Genomic DNA, 17,643 nt, shown 5'->3' with positions numbered 1-17,643 from the left:
CGTCACTTAAACCCTTCATTGAGTTGTCAGTGCAGAAATTAATATTTGCCACAACTCCGCAGCAACTGTGTCTGTACCCAGGCAGCCTGCCGTGCTGCTTCCACCCTCTCACTCCACCAAGACGGAGATGTGTACAAGGGCGGGAGTAAAAATCAGGACGAGTACCAAGGAAGGTGTTGTCTGCCACCCTTGGGTTGGTGAGAAGGTCCAGCTGGCTGGGGGTGTCGCTGCTCCTCGGCCCCACTCTTTCTGCAGCTGCCTGATAACCTTCTCAGAGAGGGGAGCATCGTGCCTGTTCAAGGGTCCAACAGGAAACACTGAAGTCTTCAGATAGGTTCTCAAGCTGCCCTGTTGGAGAACGAGAAGGATTAAAATCACCCCTCTCATTTTTTGACAACCTATTGTGCGCCTCGTACTATCAATCCATACCTTATTGCCTCCAGCACAGCTGTCCTACAGGGTTAGGACAGCTTCCCCATTTCACAGATGAAGAAACTGAGGTTCAGAGAGGTGAAATGAGTTGCCCAAAGACAGACGCATCGTGAGTGGCAGAGCCTAGACTCACAGCTGGGTGGGTCGGTGTCAGGCCCAGCCCCCGGCCATGTTACCTCTCCAAAGACTGGGCATCAGGCCCTGGAAACAGACAGATGCCCCATGCCCAGGGGTTTGAGCCTCCGTGCTGGGCCCAAGTGCCTTGGGAATTCCTGGGAATGAGCCCAGACATAGTGCCTGGCTCCTGTGGGCAAGGCAGGTGGGAGTTGTTTCTCTACAGGAGTGGTGGGTGGGTGTGGATGGCAGCGTGTACAGCTGGAGTGGGGCGAGGGGGTGGTGGGTGCTGCGGGCAGACATGGCTTGGCACAGGGCAGACCACGTGACCGATACCCCTCGGGGAGACAGTCAACCACCCGTACCAATGTGAGGCCACTTGCGTGTCGTGGTCAGCACGCTGTGAGCGGAAAACGTGTCTGGAAACCTTTACCTCCACTGTCGGTAGGAGCCGGGCGCATCACGCCGGCTCGCACACCCGCGGAGCCTGGGTCACGTGGGGCTCGTTCCAGGGTGGATGAGCAGGGTTGGCAGATCTTCAACAGAGTCTCACCCAAAAGCTCTAATTAAATATCCTCTGAATTAAAATTCATTCATCTAGAAAGCATTCATAAGGCTATTATCTCCACGGTGATATGTGCTTACGAAAAATTATGGTTGTCCCAAACCATCCGCGTTGAGCTGGGAGACGTTTGCAGCACTGATGGCACCATGATTGTGGCTTTTCAAAGTCATGAAATGATGTAGATGGGAGAGGGGCTTGAGGTGCAGGTGGCTCCCGAACGTTCAGATGCTATTAATAAGATGCCGTTTCCATTCTAATAACGTCTCATGAAAATGCAAAGCGTCAGCTCACGGGTCTTCCAGTATGCAGAAGCCCTGGGAGGTGGGTCGGCTCCCAGGGAAGGCTCTGCGGCCCCTGCGGCAACGGCTGCTCGGCACGTGGGTGGGAGCGGGGTGGGGTGGACGTGAGAGAAGAGAAGATGTTAAGAAGCACTAACTTACCGCTTTAAATTCGAGAATTAGCTCTGCCCAGCAGCACCCCAGTCAAGGAGGCTGGCAGGGCAGCAGGCATCGTGGTCTCTGGCACCCACAGTCCAGGGCTTAAATGTTGGTTCTGCCTGGGATGGTTGGCCTTGGACTTGCTTCACATGCATCTTCTTACAATAGCGAGAGCAGTAGCGAAGGGCTTGAGATGCTGCCTGTGAAGCAGTTGGCAGGGCGGGGAGCCCTGTGGACCTGCAGGAGGTGCAGGTGGAGGCTGCCCTCAGCCCCAGGGGACCCCATGGAGCTTGGACATCAGTTTCTGCAGGGGCTCAGAGAAAGCCTTGGAGGTCTGACCCATTTGCCCCCTCCTTCTTCCTCCAGGGGCCAGGACTACTGAGGCCGCTGGGTGGGGATGAGGGGTCTCTGCAGGCGCTCACACAGCCCCCCAGCTCTGCCTGCCAGCCAAAGAGACCCAGGTCCCTGGGGCTTCCTGCCAAGGGGGAGGCGTGGCTCCAGGGACAGTGCAGGAAGGGGTGGGCGGCAGGCACGCTGGACGTGGGGGAGTGGGTGACCTGCTGGAATCTGCTCTAGGTCTCCCCCAGAGTCAGGACCATGCACCTCTACGCGCTCTGCTGGGATTTACTAACAGGCTCCGCAAGCCGCTGCGTTGCTCCCCTCCTCCCACCGCGGACTGCCCCGCCCCCGCCTGCTCAGAGCGCGTCTCCCAACTGCAGGGATCAGGCTCCTGGCAGTGCGGTGCCGTGCCATGCTGTGCCATGCCGTGCCATGCAGACCTCAGCCCAAGCTGCTGTCTCGAAGCCGGGGATGGGGCCGGCCGGGTGACCCTGCTGCCAGCAAGTGTGGGGACCCTCCCCCAGGGGCTGCGCTGGACTGTTTCTGGCAGGCACGTGAGCGCTTTGAGCTCAGGCGCGGAAAGGTTTCCCCCAGGAGAGCTCAACGGCAGACAGGTTTTCCCGGTTCTTCCCCCGGGGAGTGTGTGAATGTCACCTTGGTGCTTAATGGGAGGTCCTGGGCTGGGGGTGGCAAAAGCTCCCCTTCCTGCAGGACAGGAGGGAGCAGTGCCCCACTCCTCAGGCTGCTGGTGCTGTCCCAAGCCTCCAGGTCATCCTTGGTCCTTGTGGGGCTCTGGAGGTCGGGGTGGGGTGGGAGAGGGCCTGGTGCCTTAAGGGTGCTCTCATGGCCAAGAAGCAAGAGCACCTGGGTCCTGCCTGACAGCCGCCTGCCACTCCCCGGGGCTCCCGAGGGGCTGTGCAAAGAGGAAACAAAGTCCCACTGTGGAACCCCTAAGGCAGGGCTCCAGGGCCAGCACAGGTTTCTGCTACCGGCTCCAGCTGGGCAGGGCCCCCTCTGACCAGATCTCAAGACCATCCCACTTAGCCATGACTGCTGGGTAGGGGTAAGAGATGAAGCGGAGCAAAAGGGGTGGGGGCAGAGCAGAACAGACGCTCTGCCACTGGGAAATGCGATGAATCCGCTTGCAGTGCCTCTTTCTTGGGGAGGGGGCGGTGTTAGGAAGGAGGTGGGCAGACCTAGACCTGGGCTCAGGGGCTGATCGCTGCCTCCCTGAGGGTCCGCGTGCGCCCAAACGTCCGCCCAGGTCTGGAGTTAGAAAGAAGCGGTGTGTCTGTGTGGAAATCCTTGCCAATTCTCGAGCCCCAAAAAGGAACGGGGACTTGGAAGGGGCAGAGCAAGCCGGGAGCACGACTTCTCAGCAGGCGGAGGGTGCTCCCAGGGCCCTGGGAACACGAGTCTGCCCACCCCAGCTGACACAGAAGCCACACAGAAGTGGCGGCCAAGCCTCTCCTCACCCAAAGCACCGATGGCCAGACGCGGCTGTACAGAGCCCAAGCTGCCTGCCCTGTGCACCGTGGGAGGGGCAAGTGGCCCGAGGCCGGGGCGGCACCTAGCCACCTGTGGGAAAGGGATTGTTGGGGCCAGCAGGGACCCTCAAGCTCCTCTCATAGACTTGCTGTGTGACTTGGGCAGCCCCTTCCCCTCTCTGGGCCTCGGTTTCCTCATTTGACAATGGGTGGGCAAGAGGGTGGTGTATGATCCCTGAACTCTCGCCCAGCTCTGTGAGTCTTTTCTCCAGCCCGGGCTGCTTGGACACACTTGAGAGAGGAGAAAACGGCTTGATTTGAGGGGAGGTGATTGTGCCCTTCAGGGGACCTGCATTTATGAGCAGAAGGCTTTCGCTGAAGTCCCAGCCTGGCAGCACCACTGCCTGCGGCTGTTGGATGGGCCCAAGAGGGCTTTACGGGTGTTCCCGCTGACACATGGGCTGCACCGGCCCTTGCCCCTCTTCCCAGAGAGTGAAGGTCTCTTTAGGGTACCCTTGTTGTCGGGTATTCGCGGTACTGAAGGCCAGGACGTGAGAAGCTGGGAAGGAAGATTTATTAACAGCCAGCTGGGCTAGGTGGACTCCCATCCTAATAAAAAACCAAGCCCCGAATAGGATTTTTGGGTCCCTTTTATACAGAGGATGTAGGAGTGGGGAGTTAAATGGTGCTTATATGCAAAAGGACCTTTTTTGTTAGTTTCTTAGAGTTTCAAGTGTTTTATCTGAGTACCAGATAGGTCTTGCATTAACACATACCCCCACGTTCCAGGTAAGCTTCAATTAACACATATAGTTTGCATCCTCCCTGAATATCCAAAGCCTCTAGAGCGTGTACCTCTCAACTGGCTTTCCGGGAACTAGGCATACTTGGATATAGAGTAAGTTTGAATTTATGCACAGGCCATATTACCCTGACACCACCAGAATCCCAGACGTGAAAAGAGGCCTTCATCTCCAGCAGATTCGTTCTCTGTGCACATTCTTTCTTGCTGCAACACCTACTTGGAGCTTTGCAGAAGTTTTGAAAAATTATTCTCAGCTTTTCCTCCCAGGTGACTTTAGGAAAGCTGAGCCAGGATTTGATGCAAAGCATCAGATCCTCCTAGCCTAAGTGATCATAGAGATGACTTTATTCGACCATGTCACTTTTATTTAAGGACATTCAGGCCCAGGGAAGCAAAAAGGCTTGCCCAGGGTCCCACGGCAGGTCAGCTGCTGAGATGGAACCGACAGCCAGGGTGCTAATAGCGGTCAGCCCACTTCTCAGGTAGGCTTGTGTTCCAGAGCGAGGCAGACTGGTTCCAATGCTGACTTTGTAATTCACTGGCCTGTGGGACCTTGGGCACTTATTAAACCTCCCTGATAGCTGCTTCCTCATCTCTAAAGTGGAGATAACCAACCCTATCTCCCAGGGCTGAAGGAACTCGTGTGTGCCCAGCGTCAAGCATGGTGCCTGGAGGAGAGTAAGCATCCACCACCCTTCCTGTTCTTATTGTCAGTTGTCATCGCTGCCACTGCTGCCCGGGGAGGCAGTCTCAGGAAACCGGGGCTTGGCCGGGAGGCCGTGCCCGGGGCTGCCCCAGACGGCGCCCAGCTGCGTCCCCAGTAACCGCCTTTCCTGTCTCCGCAGGCTGCTGGAGCTGTCCTCCGCGGTGCCCATCGGCTCCCACTGGGGGGTGCTGTCCAAGTGCTTGGCCTATGGCAAGGCCGCCTCCGACCCCTTTGTGTACTCCTTGCTGCGACACCAATACCGCAAGAGCTGCAAGGAGATTCTGAACAGGCTCCTCAACCGGCGCTCCATCCGCTCCTCGGGCCTCACAGGTGACTCCCACTGCCAGAACATTCTGCCCGTCTGTGAGTGAAGGGTGGCGCCCCACCGGGGAGCTTAGAAAGACATGGCTGATGAGAAGAAGGGAGGGAGGGCTTGGTACCCGGACCGGCTGCCACCTACCTGGAGAGCCCAGAGGTCCCCGTTCCCTGGCTTGCAGGAGCCCCGAGGCCCGCTTCCTGCTTCTTCAAGGCAGATGTTGGATGGTCCCAATTTACCACCAAAAGATCACTGTGGGACGAGCTCTGGCCCTTCCATCTCAGGCTGCAGAGTCCATGTGGCAAGTGGAAGCCCATGCTGGAAGGAAGTGCTGGTTTCTCTGGCCTGTTGAAGCTGAGGCTAGCAGTGGCCACTTGGCCTCAGCTGTAACATGACGGCTCATCTCCAGTCCATCCACGTGACAGTGGTAGCCGCTTTCACCCACGTATGCTCAGCTGCTACCGGCTACACAGCACTTGGCTGGGACTCTTGGGCTTTGGGTCCAAGGGAAAAATGTCTCATAACTAGTGGCCACCCAGTGGTTGGTGGCCAATCATTTTAGAAATGGCTAAATTGGATTCAACTTTTGCCCCTGTCCCCCTACCCCCTAAAAAGCTAATGTCTGTGTGTGTAGACAATCTTAGCATGAAAACGGTTTAAATAGGCTGGTAGTACATTTACTAAGTTCTCTGATGTCTGACCCTGACACCTTCATCTTCTGATTTACGTGTCGTAACTGCTGGAGCCAAGCGAAGCCGAGAGAAGGATGGTTGCTCACCCCCTCCCACCCTCCCACTTCGCCAGTTTTTGACCTGGATTCTTCGGAAGCATCTCCCATAGTCCTCCGCATCTCCCCTGGCAAGTTCTGTGAGATAAGACAGGCAGGACCTGACCTTGATTTTAAGGCACTGGATCCCATGATCTTGGTGGCTTAATATCCTAGTTTCTGCAAGTCTGTCAACAGACGGTAGAGGCCTTCCAAGGTTATCAAGAGAGTGCCCTGTGCTAATGATGGGAGAGTGGAAGTTGCATTGAAAACTGTACTGTAACACATGTCCATTAGTAGCCCCACCTTAATTTAATAAACCCCAAGCTAGCAGACTTCTCTTTCTGCCCATCTGTCTCCTTTTACCACTTCAAATGGACATGCTAATGCTCAGAGCAATTATTTCTCAATCCTCTCTTCTAAATGGTAGAAAGAATAGAGAAGGGTTCATTGTCTCCTTCCAGCTCTTCAGATCCTAACTTTGGAGGTGTGGAGAGGAGGAGGCATCAACACAATAGGGGCAACCAGGCAAAGCCTGTTGGTTTTCATTGTTAGGAAGCGCAAGTAATTAAAGGTGGAGACATTGGTGACATGTATTTTTGAAAAGCCGTCTTTTTTTTTTTCTCAGAGGTACCAGGGATTGAACCCAGGACCTCATACATGGGAAGCAGGTGCTCAACCACTGACCTACATCCACTCCCTGAAAAGCTGTTATCTTAACTGAGCTCCAGGGACTGAAATCTGTTGTAGCTCCTCATTTAGGAGACAAATAACTCAGCCTGGCCTTGTCCTGTGTAGTTTCTGGGTTTCCATGGGATTAGGATGGAAAGACATGGCTTCAGAGGCCCTGACCCCTCCCCATTGTGCTCAGAGGTGTGCTTACACCTGCTTGGGAGAGCCAGCGAGGCACATTCCTGCCCAATTCCATGCTCAGTGTTGTCATGTCGGTAGCTTGAAATCAGCCATAGAGGGAGTACTTAATCACAAAAGTCATCAGATGCTACAAATCAGAACCCTCCTCCCCATACCACTCTCAAGAGCTGGTTGTTAAGCCTCTACCAGCACACCACTGCCCAGATGCCACTTTGTATGTGTTCCTCTGGTCCGGAACCCATTTGGCCCTTCAAGTTCTAATCCTAACATAGGCATTCGTTTTGTACAACTTTGCAGTCCACCATCTGTTGTTCCAACACTCAGAGTACCTACCAGTGTGGATGAAAGCAAGCAGGCAGCCAAGAAAATATTCAGGGTCCAATCCCAAAGAGGCATCTCCCATTTGCACAAATAACATGCAAAGGAAGGCAAAAAGTAGAGTAGTATCCCAGTGGTTGGGGTCAGTAGACAGTCAAATGCATATCAATTTGGAGGAACAGCTCTATCAAATCCCCTTTCTGCTTGCCCTACAGAGACAACAGATTATTCTGCTGGGGGCATCTGGATCTCTTTGACCTCTCCTTCAGCTGTCACCCACAGCACCACATGTCTTGAAATGATGTGTTTCATAATTGTCACCACACCTCTGGGACTGCTAAAAAGCCAATTAAAATGTAGTATTGGCTTCATCTAGGCAAAAAAAAAAATCCTAAGAAGTCAGTTGGTTGGGTGTTTTCATTATTATTTAGGCACAGGCATTAAAAACCCAAGGGGAAGTCAGAAGATGACCGCTTAGCAATCAGCATCAACATCAGCAATTGGCATCAACCAAGTCTGCTGTAATTTCACTTAGATAACTAGCTATGTTCATCTATATTCAGTCCATAATATTTTGCTCCCTGGCTTCATTAAACCTAATTGAATTATCTACCTCATTTTGGGTAATTTAATTTATCAAACTTAACATGATTTCCTCAGGTAATAGCAATGTCACGATCAGCATCTATTTCAGAAGGACTTGGTTTACTTGCTTGACTTCAGTCCAGTGTAAGACTCAATATTTCATGCCCAAATTCTGGTGGACAGCTAGATTGTGTGAAAACAGTTTTAAAAGCTTGAGATTAAAACCAGGAAGAAGAGACTATCCAACTCCAAAATCCACATGGAGGACTCAATTCTAGCCCAATGTGATTAGAACTTACGGGTTTAAATCCAGTCCGTGATACCTTTTTATTTTTTTATTTTTATTATTATTATTATTAAATTTTATTTCTCTCCCTTTCCTCCCAACCCCCAGTTGTCTGCTCTCTGTGTCCACTCGCTGTGTGTTCTTCTGAGTTCACTTGCATTACTGTCAGCGGCACCAGGAATCTGTGTCTCTTTCTGTTGCGTCATCTTGCTGCGTCAGTTCTCCGTGTGTACAGCACCACTCCTGGGCAGGCTGCGCTTTTTTCTCATGGAGTGGCTGTCCTTATGGGGCACACTCCTTGTGCCTGGGGTTCACCTATGCAGGGGACACCCCTGCATGGCAGGGCACTCCTTGCGCACATCAGCACTGCGCGTGGGCCAGCTCACCACATGATTCAGGAGGCCCTAGGTTTGAACCCTGGACCTCCATGTGGTAGGTGGATGCTCTCTCCATTGAGCCAAATCTGCTTCTCCATGATGCCTTTTTAAAAATCTCCCTGCAACTACTCTAGCTTTCCTTGAGTCTCTTCTGGGGAAGGGGGATTTCAGAGCCCTGAGACCTGCTAATGGTTCCTTCATTTGGGTGAGTGTCACAGCACTTGAAGTTAGTTTGTCTCAGGGTCAGGGGACTTCCCAAAAATGTGTCACTAAGGGCCTTTCCATTTTTACTAAAAGTCAGGCTGGAGGAGGAGGGGCAGTTGACTCAAGTCCCCTCATACTAACTGAGCATGACTTTTACGAATCATCTCAGTCTTCTGTCACCGTGGGCAATAAACCTCTCCCCTCATGTTTGTGAAATTACTTTTCTTGTTCATGGTGCCTTTCTCTCTAAGAGAAGATGGAAAGAATAGGGCCACGTTCATTGCCTGGTTGTCATCCTTTCATGTTCCTGCTTGCAGGTAGATGATGCTTTCACAGGGCTGGCACATCACTCTTAGAGGGGGTGACTTTAATTTGAGTGCAGGATAAACTCATTGGCCTGTGATGTTGATGGGGATGTTTTATCAGGCGCCAGAAATTCCTTGGGTCAGCTCACAGCCTTTGGCCTGTGAGCACCACGGGGAAGAGAGAGGTCCAGGCTGAATTTGGGGCTCCCACTACCTTTCTGAAAGCCCTCAATGCATCTGGAATGGAATTGGTGGCTCTTAAATTTTGCTATCCACAAGAATCACCAAGAGAGGTTTTTGAAAATGCAGATTCCCATATGCTCTCCTTAAATTTAAACAGGCCTGGGTGGAAGCTGGGATTCTGCATTTGAAAATATCAATTCCCAGGTGACTGATGCTGCAGGATAAACTCTATGGAAATGGGGTATATTTAAATATTTATGTTTCAATTGTCTTGTATCTTTCCCTAATACTCCAAATACTCCAATCTCCAACCTTATTAAGAACTGAGTCTTTTTGTTCTGTTCTCAGAGAGTCAAAACAGATTACTCTGTGAAATTCTAAAAACGTATTTTTGGAAGACTCTGGCTAAGTGGCAGCCCGTCCCCTCCGAAGGCCGTTGCAGAGAAGCCTCATTCCTTTCTGTGGGGCTTCTGTTAATGCTAGGTGTATTGGGGGTGTTGGCAGAGGCCCGGCAGCAATGGGTGACTCGGAGCCAGGATGCCTTGTTAGAGAAAAGAGGGCACGTCACTCAGAGGGTCTCCCCCGGGCACTTGTGTGGGTCTCGAGACTCTGCCCGGGCAGCCTGGGGTGGGAGGTGATGGCAGCTAGCACCTCCGCCACTCACCAGAGCTCCTCCTACTCTCTTCCCACCTGGCCTCAGACACCAGGAGCTGAGTCAGCTGCAAAGGCCAGAGAGAAACAGCGTGGGATGCAAATATTGGGTGTGGGTCCCTTGTTGGTTCCCAGCTGGAGCCAGCCTGGCTGACCCTGCCCTTGTCCCAGGAACAGCTAGTAATGATACCAGCAGCCCCAAGGGCTAGCAAGCATCAGGAGAAGACCGTCAGCCACCATTCTCAGTGCTTTGGAAGAGGGTTCCTGTTAATTTTCATAATAACCCTAAAATATCAGGAGGTACTATTTTTATCTCCATTTTTCAGATTGGGGAGGCAGGTGCTGGAGGAAGAAGACGGGTTTGAGGGGGAATTCAGAAGGGACAGCAGTCTCAAGAAGGGCAGGCTAGGTAACCAGTAGGAAAAGTCCTCGACTTCACCCAACTTTGGGTAGTTCTGGGCTTTTCATCAACAAACAACCCACCAGCTGGGCCTCGGGGCCCCTCCTGTGATGTGATCTCTCCTTCTTCTGGAAGGAACCCTCTGGACTTCTCTTCCATTGTCTATGTTTCTGGAAGTCTGAGGGAAGACGCTTTACGACAGCCTCAGACCCACAATGCATGCTTCTCAAGCCCTTTTCACCTACAGGGAATCCACCAGCTCCATGTTTTAAGTATCTGGGGGCTCATAGTCAACCTGAATTTTCCTGAAACTCTCACCCTGCAGCCTTCACAAGGGTCTATAGGACGCAGCATTCACCAAGCACTGGAGTCCACCTCTTCATGCCATTCAAGCCAGGAGGATTGAGGAGGACCTGGTGTTAGCTGCAGAACCCTGGGCTGAGCCAGAGGGTGGGGAGAGGGTGGATGGAGCTTGGCCTCTGCTCTTTGCTCTTAGGAATTCAGAGGAGAAAGTTGGCTGAGACCAGGGTGGTTGGTAACTCCTCCCATCTTCCCAGCTGGCTCCCAACTTCTCCCAAAACCAAGTGGCCTCTGAGCCCCCAAGGAACTATCAGACCCTAGGCCACTGCTGAAGTCCTGGCCTGGTTCGTGCAGGAGACGGTGGGAGTCCTGAGCTCGCTCCTGGCTCTCCAACTCAGAAGCAGCCATGACGTCAGCGTCCTCTCACAAGGCGCGGTGACCCTGTGTGATCAGTATCTGGCTCATTTCCTGGTGCAGAAAAGTCGCTGCACATGTTTAATAGAGCCCAGATTCCACATTTGGATAGTTCCAAAGAGTCTAGAATCTGTATAGGAGGCAGGAAGCCTGCTTGAATTGCGAGAATCAGTTTATCACCATTGAGGCCCAGCCCTCAGTGATACACAGACTATCCAAAGGCAACGTGTTTGGGGGAGTCTGATGCCTCCACAGTGGTCAGCAATTGATTGGTTGACCTGAGCTGGTCAATTTCCTATAAGCAGATCAGAGTGATTGCTCATGCTTAGCTAAAACAACCAAATAAACACCCAGCTCCCAAAGGCTCAGCCTACCTTCGCCTTGGTTTTCCAATTGTTTGATACCAAATCTTTTCTTCAATTATTAATAGTAATCAAACCCCATGTTCTAAAAACCCTTGAATGCCAAGTTCCCTTGCAAACTGAAATCGATCCAAACCTCAACAATCCTGTTTTACAACAAATGTGTAAATGCAACCCCTTCTAGACCACAGTGGCATGTGTGGAACCTGGTGTCTTGCCAATCCCATCAGGATTTCCTCAGGGAAATCTGACTAGCTCCAGATCACAAACAGCCTTGGAAACCCAGTGGCAAATCAAAAAGATGCCTTGCCGTACCCTCATCACCACATGGAGAATTTTTCTAGACCTTGGGATAGAACAGTCTCTATTTTCTTTGGCTTGTTTGGAAGAAGGAATTCAAATCCTTGCCATCTGGATGTGCATCATTCATATTGGTGAGACAGAAAGCTCTTCCTCTGCCACAGTGTCATGGAGTGGATGCCAAGAGACATGGCCAGCCACCCATCCGTCCTTTCCTAATGGACCATGCCCATTTCCCCACATCGTGGCTTTGCCTGCCTATGTCCAATGAGAAAAGAACCACTTTCCTTAAGTAAGAAGAGAGTTAGTTAAAAGCAAGCTTTGGAATTCCTGAAGACTGCCAAGTATTGAAAAGACTAAGGTCAATTTTTTTGCATTCTTTGAATTTTCATAGATTTCCTTTTTTGGGGTATGTGTAAAGTAGGGTGGGGGAAACTTATCCCATCCTTAGCACAGGGTAGTCAGAGAGCTGGCCCACGGCTGACCAAGGGATCCCACATAAAGGCAACTTAAGGTGTGCACCAGCTACTTTAGCATTCCACATGGCAATGCTCTTTGTATTTGGACACTTCAAGAATAGTTTCGTAAACAGGGATTTAGAAAAAATAAATGATGCTTCCTTCCCAGGGACAAAGTGATCTGCAAAGGATTATCTTCTGCATAATGTTGGAATCCCTTAATGTCAGACCCATAGGAAAATAGGTGGAACACCTATGTATTTCTGTTAGAGCAAATGTGCCCATAAATGTGTGTGCCTGTGATTCTGTGCACCCGTGAGCATACACACATGGGTGAATGTGGACAAACACAATCAACTGCACACTTAGTATAAAGCAAGTGAAGCAAAATTTTAGCATCCTCTAATGTTTGCTAATGTTGTAGCTTTAACTTTATTTTCTCCTAATTTATTAATTAGAAGTATGGCTCCATGTACTGACAACAACAAAATTATCAGAAGCCCTCCTGATCTGGCAATATTACTGAAATATTATTAAATGCAGTATACTTGCTGACAGCTGTTTTCTGTTGAAATGGGACTTGAGATTTTTTAATCTAAGGCCAATGCCACCTGCTCTGTTTACAATAGCTTATGTTTTGTGAATACATATCAAATGTTGTAATATATTTTTATGATAGAATTGATGGTTGATACAGGACAAAAAGTATATATTGTGATTCTGTCCAATAAAGCCTCCTGTTATAAAATCTCTTCCACACTTTGATTGCCTGATGTGAGCACATTTTTATTTTGTACAAGTTAATTGTCATAAAGGCTGGTATCTCACTGAAGAATGAGAGAGCTGGGACTTGCTCATTTAATAGCTGCAGAGACTGAGCTCAGAGAGGTTGTCTTAGTTTGCCAGGGCTGCTGTAACAAATGCCACAGACTGGTTGGCTTAAACAACGAGAACTTACTCTCTCACAGTAGGACCGTGCTTTCTGGTGGTGGCTTGCTGGAAATTCATAACTCAGTCTCTGCCTCCGTCACTTGGCCATCTCTAGCCCCTTCTGTCTCCTACTAACAGTGTCTACATTTCTAGTTGTATTGCATTAAGACCCACCCTGATTCAGTGTGACCTCATCTTAACAGATAACACCTTCAAGGATGCTATTTATGAATGGTTTCACATTCTCCTGACTGGGGAGGCTTGATCATGTCTTTATGGGGACGTGACTTCACCCATAGCAGAGGTGAAGGGATTTGTTGGGTCACCCAGCTAGTTACGGGGCTCAAGATTTGTGCCCATTTGAATGATACTAAATTCTGTCTTCTTTCACTAAAGCTCTAAAGATGCCCCCTAAACTTAGAGGTGATCCAGCACAGGCCCCTCTTTTTGTACTTGGGGAAACAGAGGCATAGAGGAGCAAGTGACTTGCCAATAGAACTCAAGTCTCCTGTGATCTTAGGGAAGTCGCTTCCTTCATTCTTTCAAAAATTGCTACTATTTTCTGGTTCAAACACCAGATTTACCATTTTCTAACTGTATAATGTGAACAGGTAAATTGTTTTGTGGGACCGTCCCCTCCTCTCCAAATGGGCATAAGAATGTTTTATTCCTTGTAGGCCTGTAAGAATTAAATCAGCATCGCACATAAAACACGTAGTACAGTGCACCACATTTTGTGATACCCATCTGATGTATAATTATTGTCGTTATGGGGTCTACTGTGCCTCAGCTGCTCGTTTCTTAGAATATTCTCTCCTGGCCAACCAAAGAACTAACTTATGAAATTAATATTTTAATATGAGCAGTAATTATGAAGGCTCTGTATGATCAAATACCAGTCTTGCCACCTCCTTACTGTGCAACCTACAACAGGTGACTTAACCTTGCTGTTCCTTGGTTTCTTCATACATAAACTGGGGAATATAATAATGCCCTGTTGAATCAACTGTTCTAAGTGTTTTGAATGGCACTTGGCACAGAGCTGACATTCTAAAGTACACTGGAGACTAATGCTATTATCTTCCCAGACAGCACACAGGCAGAGTTTGGGGGAGTCTCGGGCCCTCTTAGAAAGGACTCCTAAGGAAGGCAGGCCTGGGGAAGATATCACAGAGTGAGGGGCTCACCTGGGGCTCCTTTTTCTTGCCCTGCACCCACAGTGCCCACAGCACTGCAGACTGGATCCATTTCTGAACAAATTTGCATGGCGGTCTCAAGCACAACGGGAGCCAAGGATTTTAGCAGGAAGACCCAGGCACGATGTAGTGCCCACGTGGTGTTAGACTCTCCAGTGCCCACTTAGGAGGGCACCGTCAGTCCTGGCCTCGCTGAGCACAAAGCCGCCATGAACGGGCATGTTGCATGAGGCATCCCACCCGGGTGTGCCTGGTGCTCCTGGAGAAATGCGGCCACGGCAGGCTGGGAATGGACCAAGAGACACCCTCTGTGGTGGGTCCTGACCACTCTCCCTTCCTGCCTCTGTGGGGCCGAGCTGAGCACCCCAGCCTCCTCTACGAGTCCAGAGCATCCTCGGGAGGCGCCTTGCGAGCCTCCATTGAGTAACAGCCCAGTGCCCAGGAGAACAAGGAAGCAAGAGGAGGGCTCCACCTAACAGGTGGCCCCAGCAACAGGGGTCACCACGCTGCCAGGGGCATTGCTGGAGTTGGTTCACTCTGGGAGGAAAGACCCTTAAGCTGACTAAGGGGATGGACAGTTACGGGCTCCCGAGCACCTTGTGCGTTCCAGATGCTGTGTTAAGAACTTCAGAGCCTTCTCTCACTCAACCCCCCAATAATCCGATGAGATTGGAATTACTCGTATCTCCAGTTTCACAGGGAGAAACTTGCTGCCTACAGGATGGAGCAGCATGTGCCAAGTCCCCTAGCTGCTTCGGGAAGAGCCGGCTCCATCTCTGATCCTACCGGCCCCGCCCTTCTGCAGAGACGCACAAAGTCAGGCCAGTGGTCTCCCATAAAAGTGTCTCACCCAGCATCAACATCCACGCTATTATTTATTATTTTAATCTTTGCTGACTCTGACAAGGGTTCAAAATGGATATTTACAAGAGACACAGTCCATCCTGGTTTCCAACTGATTTTGTGTGGCCTTGTATAACATCTCTTCAATCTCTTGGCACCAGTTTTATCATCTTTAAAAATAGAGATATAGTGTAAGGTTAGACATAGAAATCAATGGAAGAGAGTCCAGAAATAGGCTCATATATATATAATCAATGGATTCGAACAAAGGTAGTAAAGCCATTCAGTGGGGGAAAGGATAGTCTTTTTCATCAAATGATGCTAGGATAACAAGATATCCATATGCAAAAAAATAAACCTCCGCCCCATACCTCAGTCCTTTCCTCACCACATGCATTAAAATTAACTTGAAATGCACCATACACCTGAATGTTAAGGTTAAAATGACAAAACTTAGAAGAAAATCTTTGCAACTTTGGGTAGACAAAGATGTCTTAAGAATGGAGACAAGCATGACATTAAAAGGAAAAAAAAAGATTAATCAGATGTCATCAAAACTTCTGCTTTTCAAAAGACACTATTAAGAAAATGAATAGGTAATATAAAGGCAACAGACTGTGAATAATATTTTTAATACATGTGTTTTGCCAAAAACATTGTATTCAAAATACATAAGAAGACAACCCAATAAAAAGGCTGTGAGTCTTCTTTTATAAAATAACCAAAAAGCACATGAAAAGATGTTCGACCTCATTATGAATCAGGGAAGTACAAATTAAAACCACACTAGACTCCACTATATACTCAAAGGAATGACTAAAATTCAAGACTGACCCAAGTGTTGAGAGGAATGTGGAGGAACTGGAACTCTCATCCATTGCTGGTGGGTATGTAACTGTTTTGGAAAACAGTTTGGCAGTTTCTTATAAAGGTAAAAACACACTTTCCATATGAGTTAGCAATTCTACTCTTGGGTATATTTCTGGGAGAAATGAAACCATATAGCTACAGAAATGCCTCTGTATGAAGGTTTATAGCAGCTTTTTTGGTAATAGCCAAAAACTGGAGACAACTCAAATGTCCATCAACAGGTAATAAATAAACAATTGTGATATATTTGTACTATGGACTACTTCTCTGCAATAAAATGTCAGAAACTACTCATTAAATAAAAACATGGATTGATCTCAAAAAGCATGCTGAATGAAAAAAGCCAGAGCTAAAAAAAAAGTATATACCGTATGTTTCCATTTTATATAATAGTAAAAAAGAGGGAAAGGAGGGAGGGGGAGGGAGTGAGGGAAAGAGGGAGGGTGGAGGAAGGAAGGGAAGAAAAAAGGCAAAACTAATCTATAGTGATGGAAGTAGATCAGTGGGTACCTGGTTTCAGGGTGGCACAAAGGAATGTTTGCAAAGGGGAACAAAAGAATATTTGGAGTTTATAGAAATATTCTGTACTGGTGTTTACACAAGTGTATATATTGATCAGAATTCATCAAACCTTAAAATGGGTATATTTTATTGTATATAAATTACAGTTGAATAAAGGTGATTTGAAAACACATGAAGCTATGTATCTATAAAATACATCTATGTGTCTCAAATTCAGGCTGACTTTCTCCACACTATCCAAAAGTCCTCACTTTCCACACTGCCCAAAATGCTCAGAATAAGATAAAATTCATCTAAAAAATCAATTCTAGAGCAGGGGGAAAAGTTTTTCTTCTTCCTGTTGTAGCTTTGTGACTCCTATAGACTCCTTTTCAGAATAATGTTTTTATTTTATTTTATTTTATTTATTCATTTTTAAAAAAAATATTACATTAAAAAAATATGAGGTCCCCATTCACCCCCACCGCCCCCACCCCACCACTCCCCCCACAGTAACACTCTCCCCCATCATCATGACACATCCATTGCATCTGGTGAGTACATCTCTGGGCATCGCTGCACCCCATGACCTGTGGTCCACACTATAGCCCACACTCTCCCACGTTCCATCCAGTGAGCCATGGGAGGACATACAATGTCCAGCAATTGTTCCTGCAGCACCACTCAGGACAACTCCAAGACCCGAAAATGCCTCCACATCTCATCTCTTCCTCCCATTCCCCGCACCCAGCAGCCACCATGGCCACTTTTTCCACACCAATGCCGCATTTTCTCGATTATTAACCACAATAGTTCATGAATAGAATGTCATTAAGTCCACTCTAATCCTTACTGTATTCCTCCTTCCTGTGGACCTTGGCTTGGTTGTGTCCATTCCACATCTATGTTAAGAGGGGGCTTAGATTCCACATGGATACTGGATGCAGTCCTCCTGCTTTCAGTTGTAGGCACTCTTGGCTCCATGGTGTGGTGGTTGACATCCTTCAACTCCATGTTAGCTGAGTGGAGTAAGTCCAATAAATCAGAGTGTAGGAGCTGAAGTCTGTTGAGGCTCAGGGCCTGGCTATCATATTGTCAGTCCAGAGATTCAAATCCCCTATATATATCTTAAACCCCAGCACCAACTACAATTCCAATAAAGTAGCATGAAAGGCTTGTGAAAAGAGATCACATCTGAGTCCAGCTCCATCATGCAGAAACACCAGCTCCAAAGAAGGGCCAAGTGACATGGCAGTGAACGCCATCTGCCATGACCACAGAACCTGTGGGTCTCTTTAGCCCTCAAAAGAACCAATACCT

The 17,643-nt window shown here is 48.9% G+C and overlaps 1 protein-coding gene across 1 annotated transcript in view; it reads left to right on the top strand.

Moving 5' to 3' along the window:
- Positions 1-12,731, top strand: part of GPR26 (G protein-coupled receptor 26) — a 33,115-nt gene extending 20,384 nt beyond the window's left edge. The window contains exon 3 of the mRNA XM_004446676.3: positions 5,025-12,731. Within this exon, the coding sequence (XP_004446733.1) occupies positions 5,025-5,256 (232 nt within the window). The 3' untranslated portion in view covers positions 5,257-12,731. The remainder of the gene's footprint in view (positions 1-5,024) is intronic.
- Positions 12,732-17,643: the final 4,912 nt, after the last annotated feature.

The sequence above is a fragment of the Dasypus novemcinctus genome, chromosome 6, assembly GCF_030445035.2.
Source record: "Dasypus novemcinctus isolate mDasNov1 chromosome 6, mDasNov1.1.hap2, whole genome shotgun sequence".
Classification (NCBI taxonomy): domain Eukaryota; kingdom Metazoa; phylum Chordata; class Mammalia; order Cingulata; family Dasypodidae; genus Dasypus; species Dasypus novemcinctus.
The sequence above is the reverse complement of the archived record's forward strand: the minus strand, read 5'-3'. Positions and strand labels throughout refer to the sequence as shown.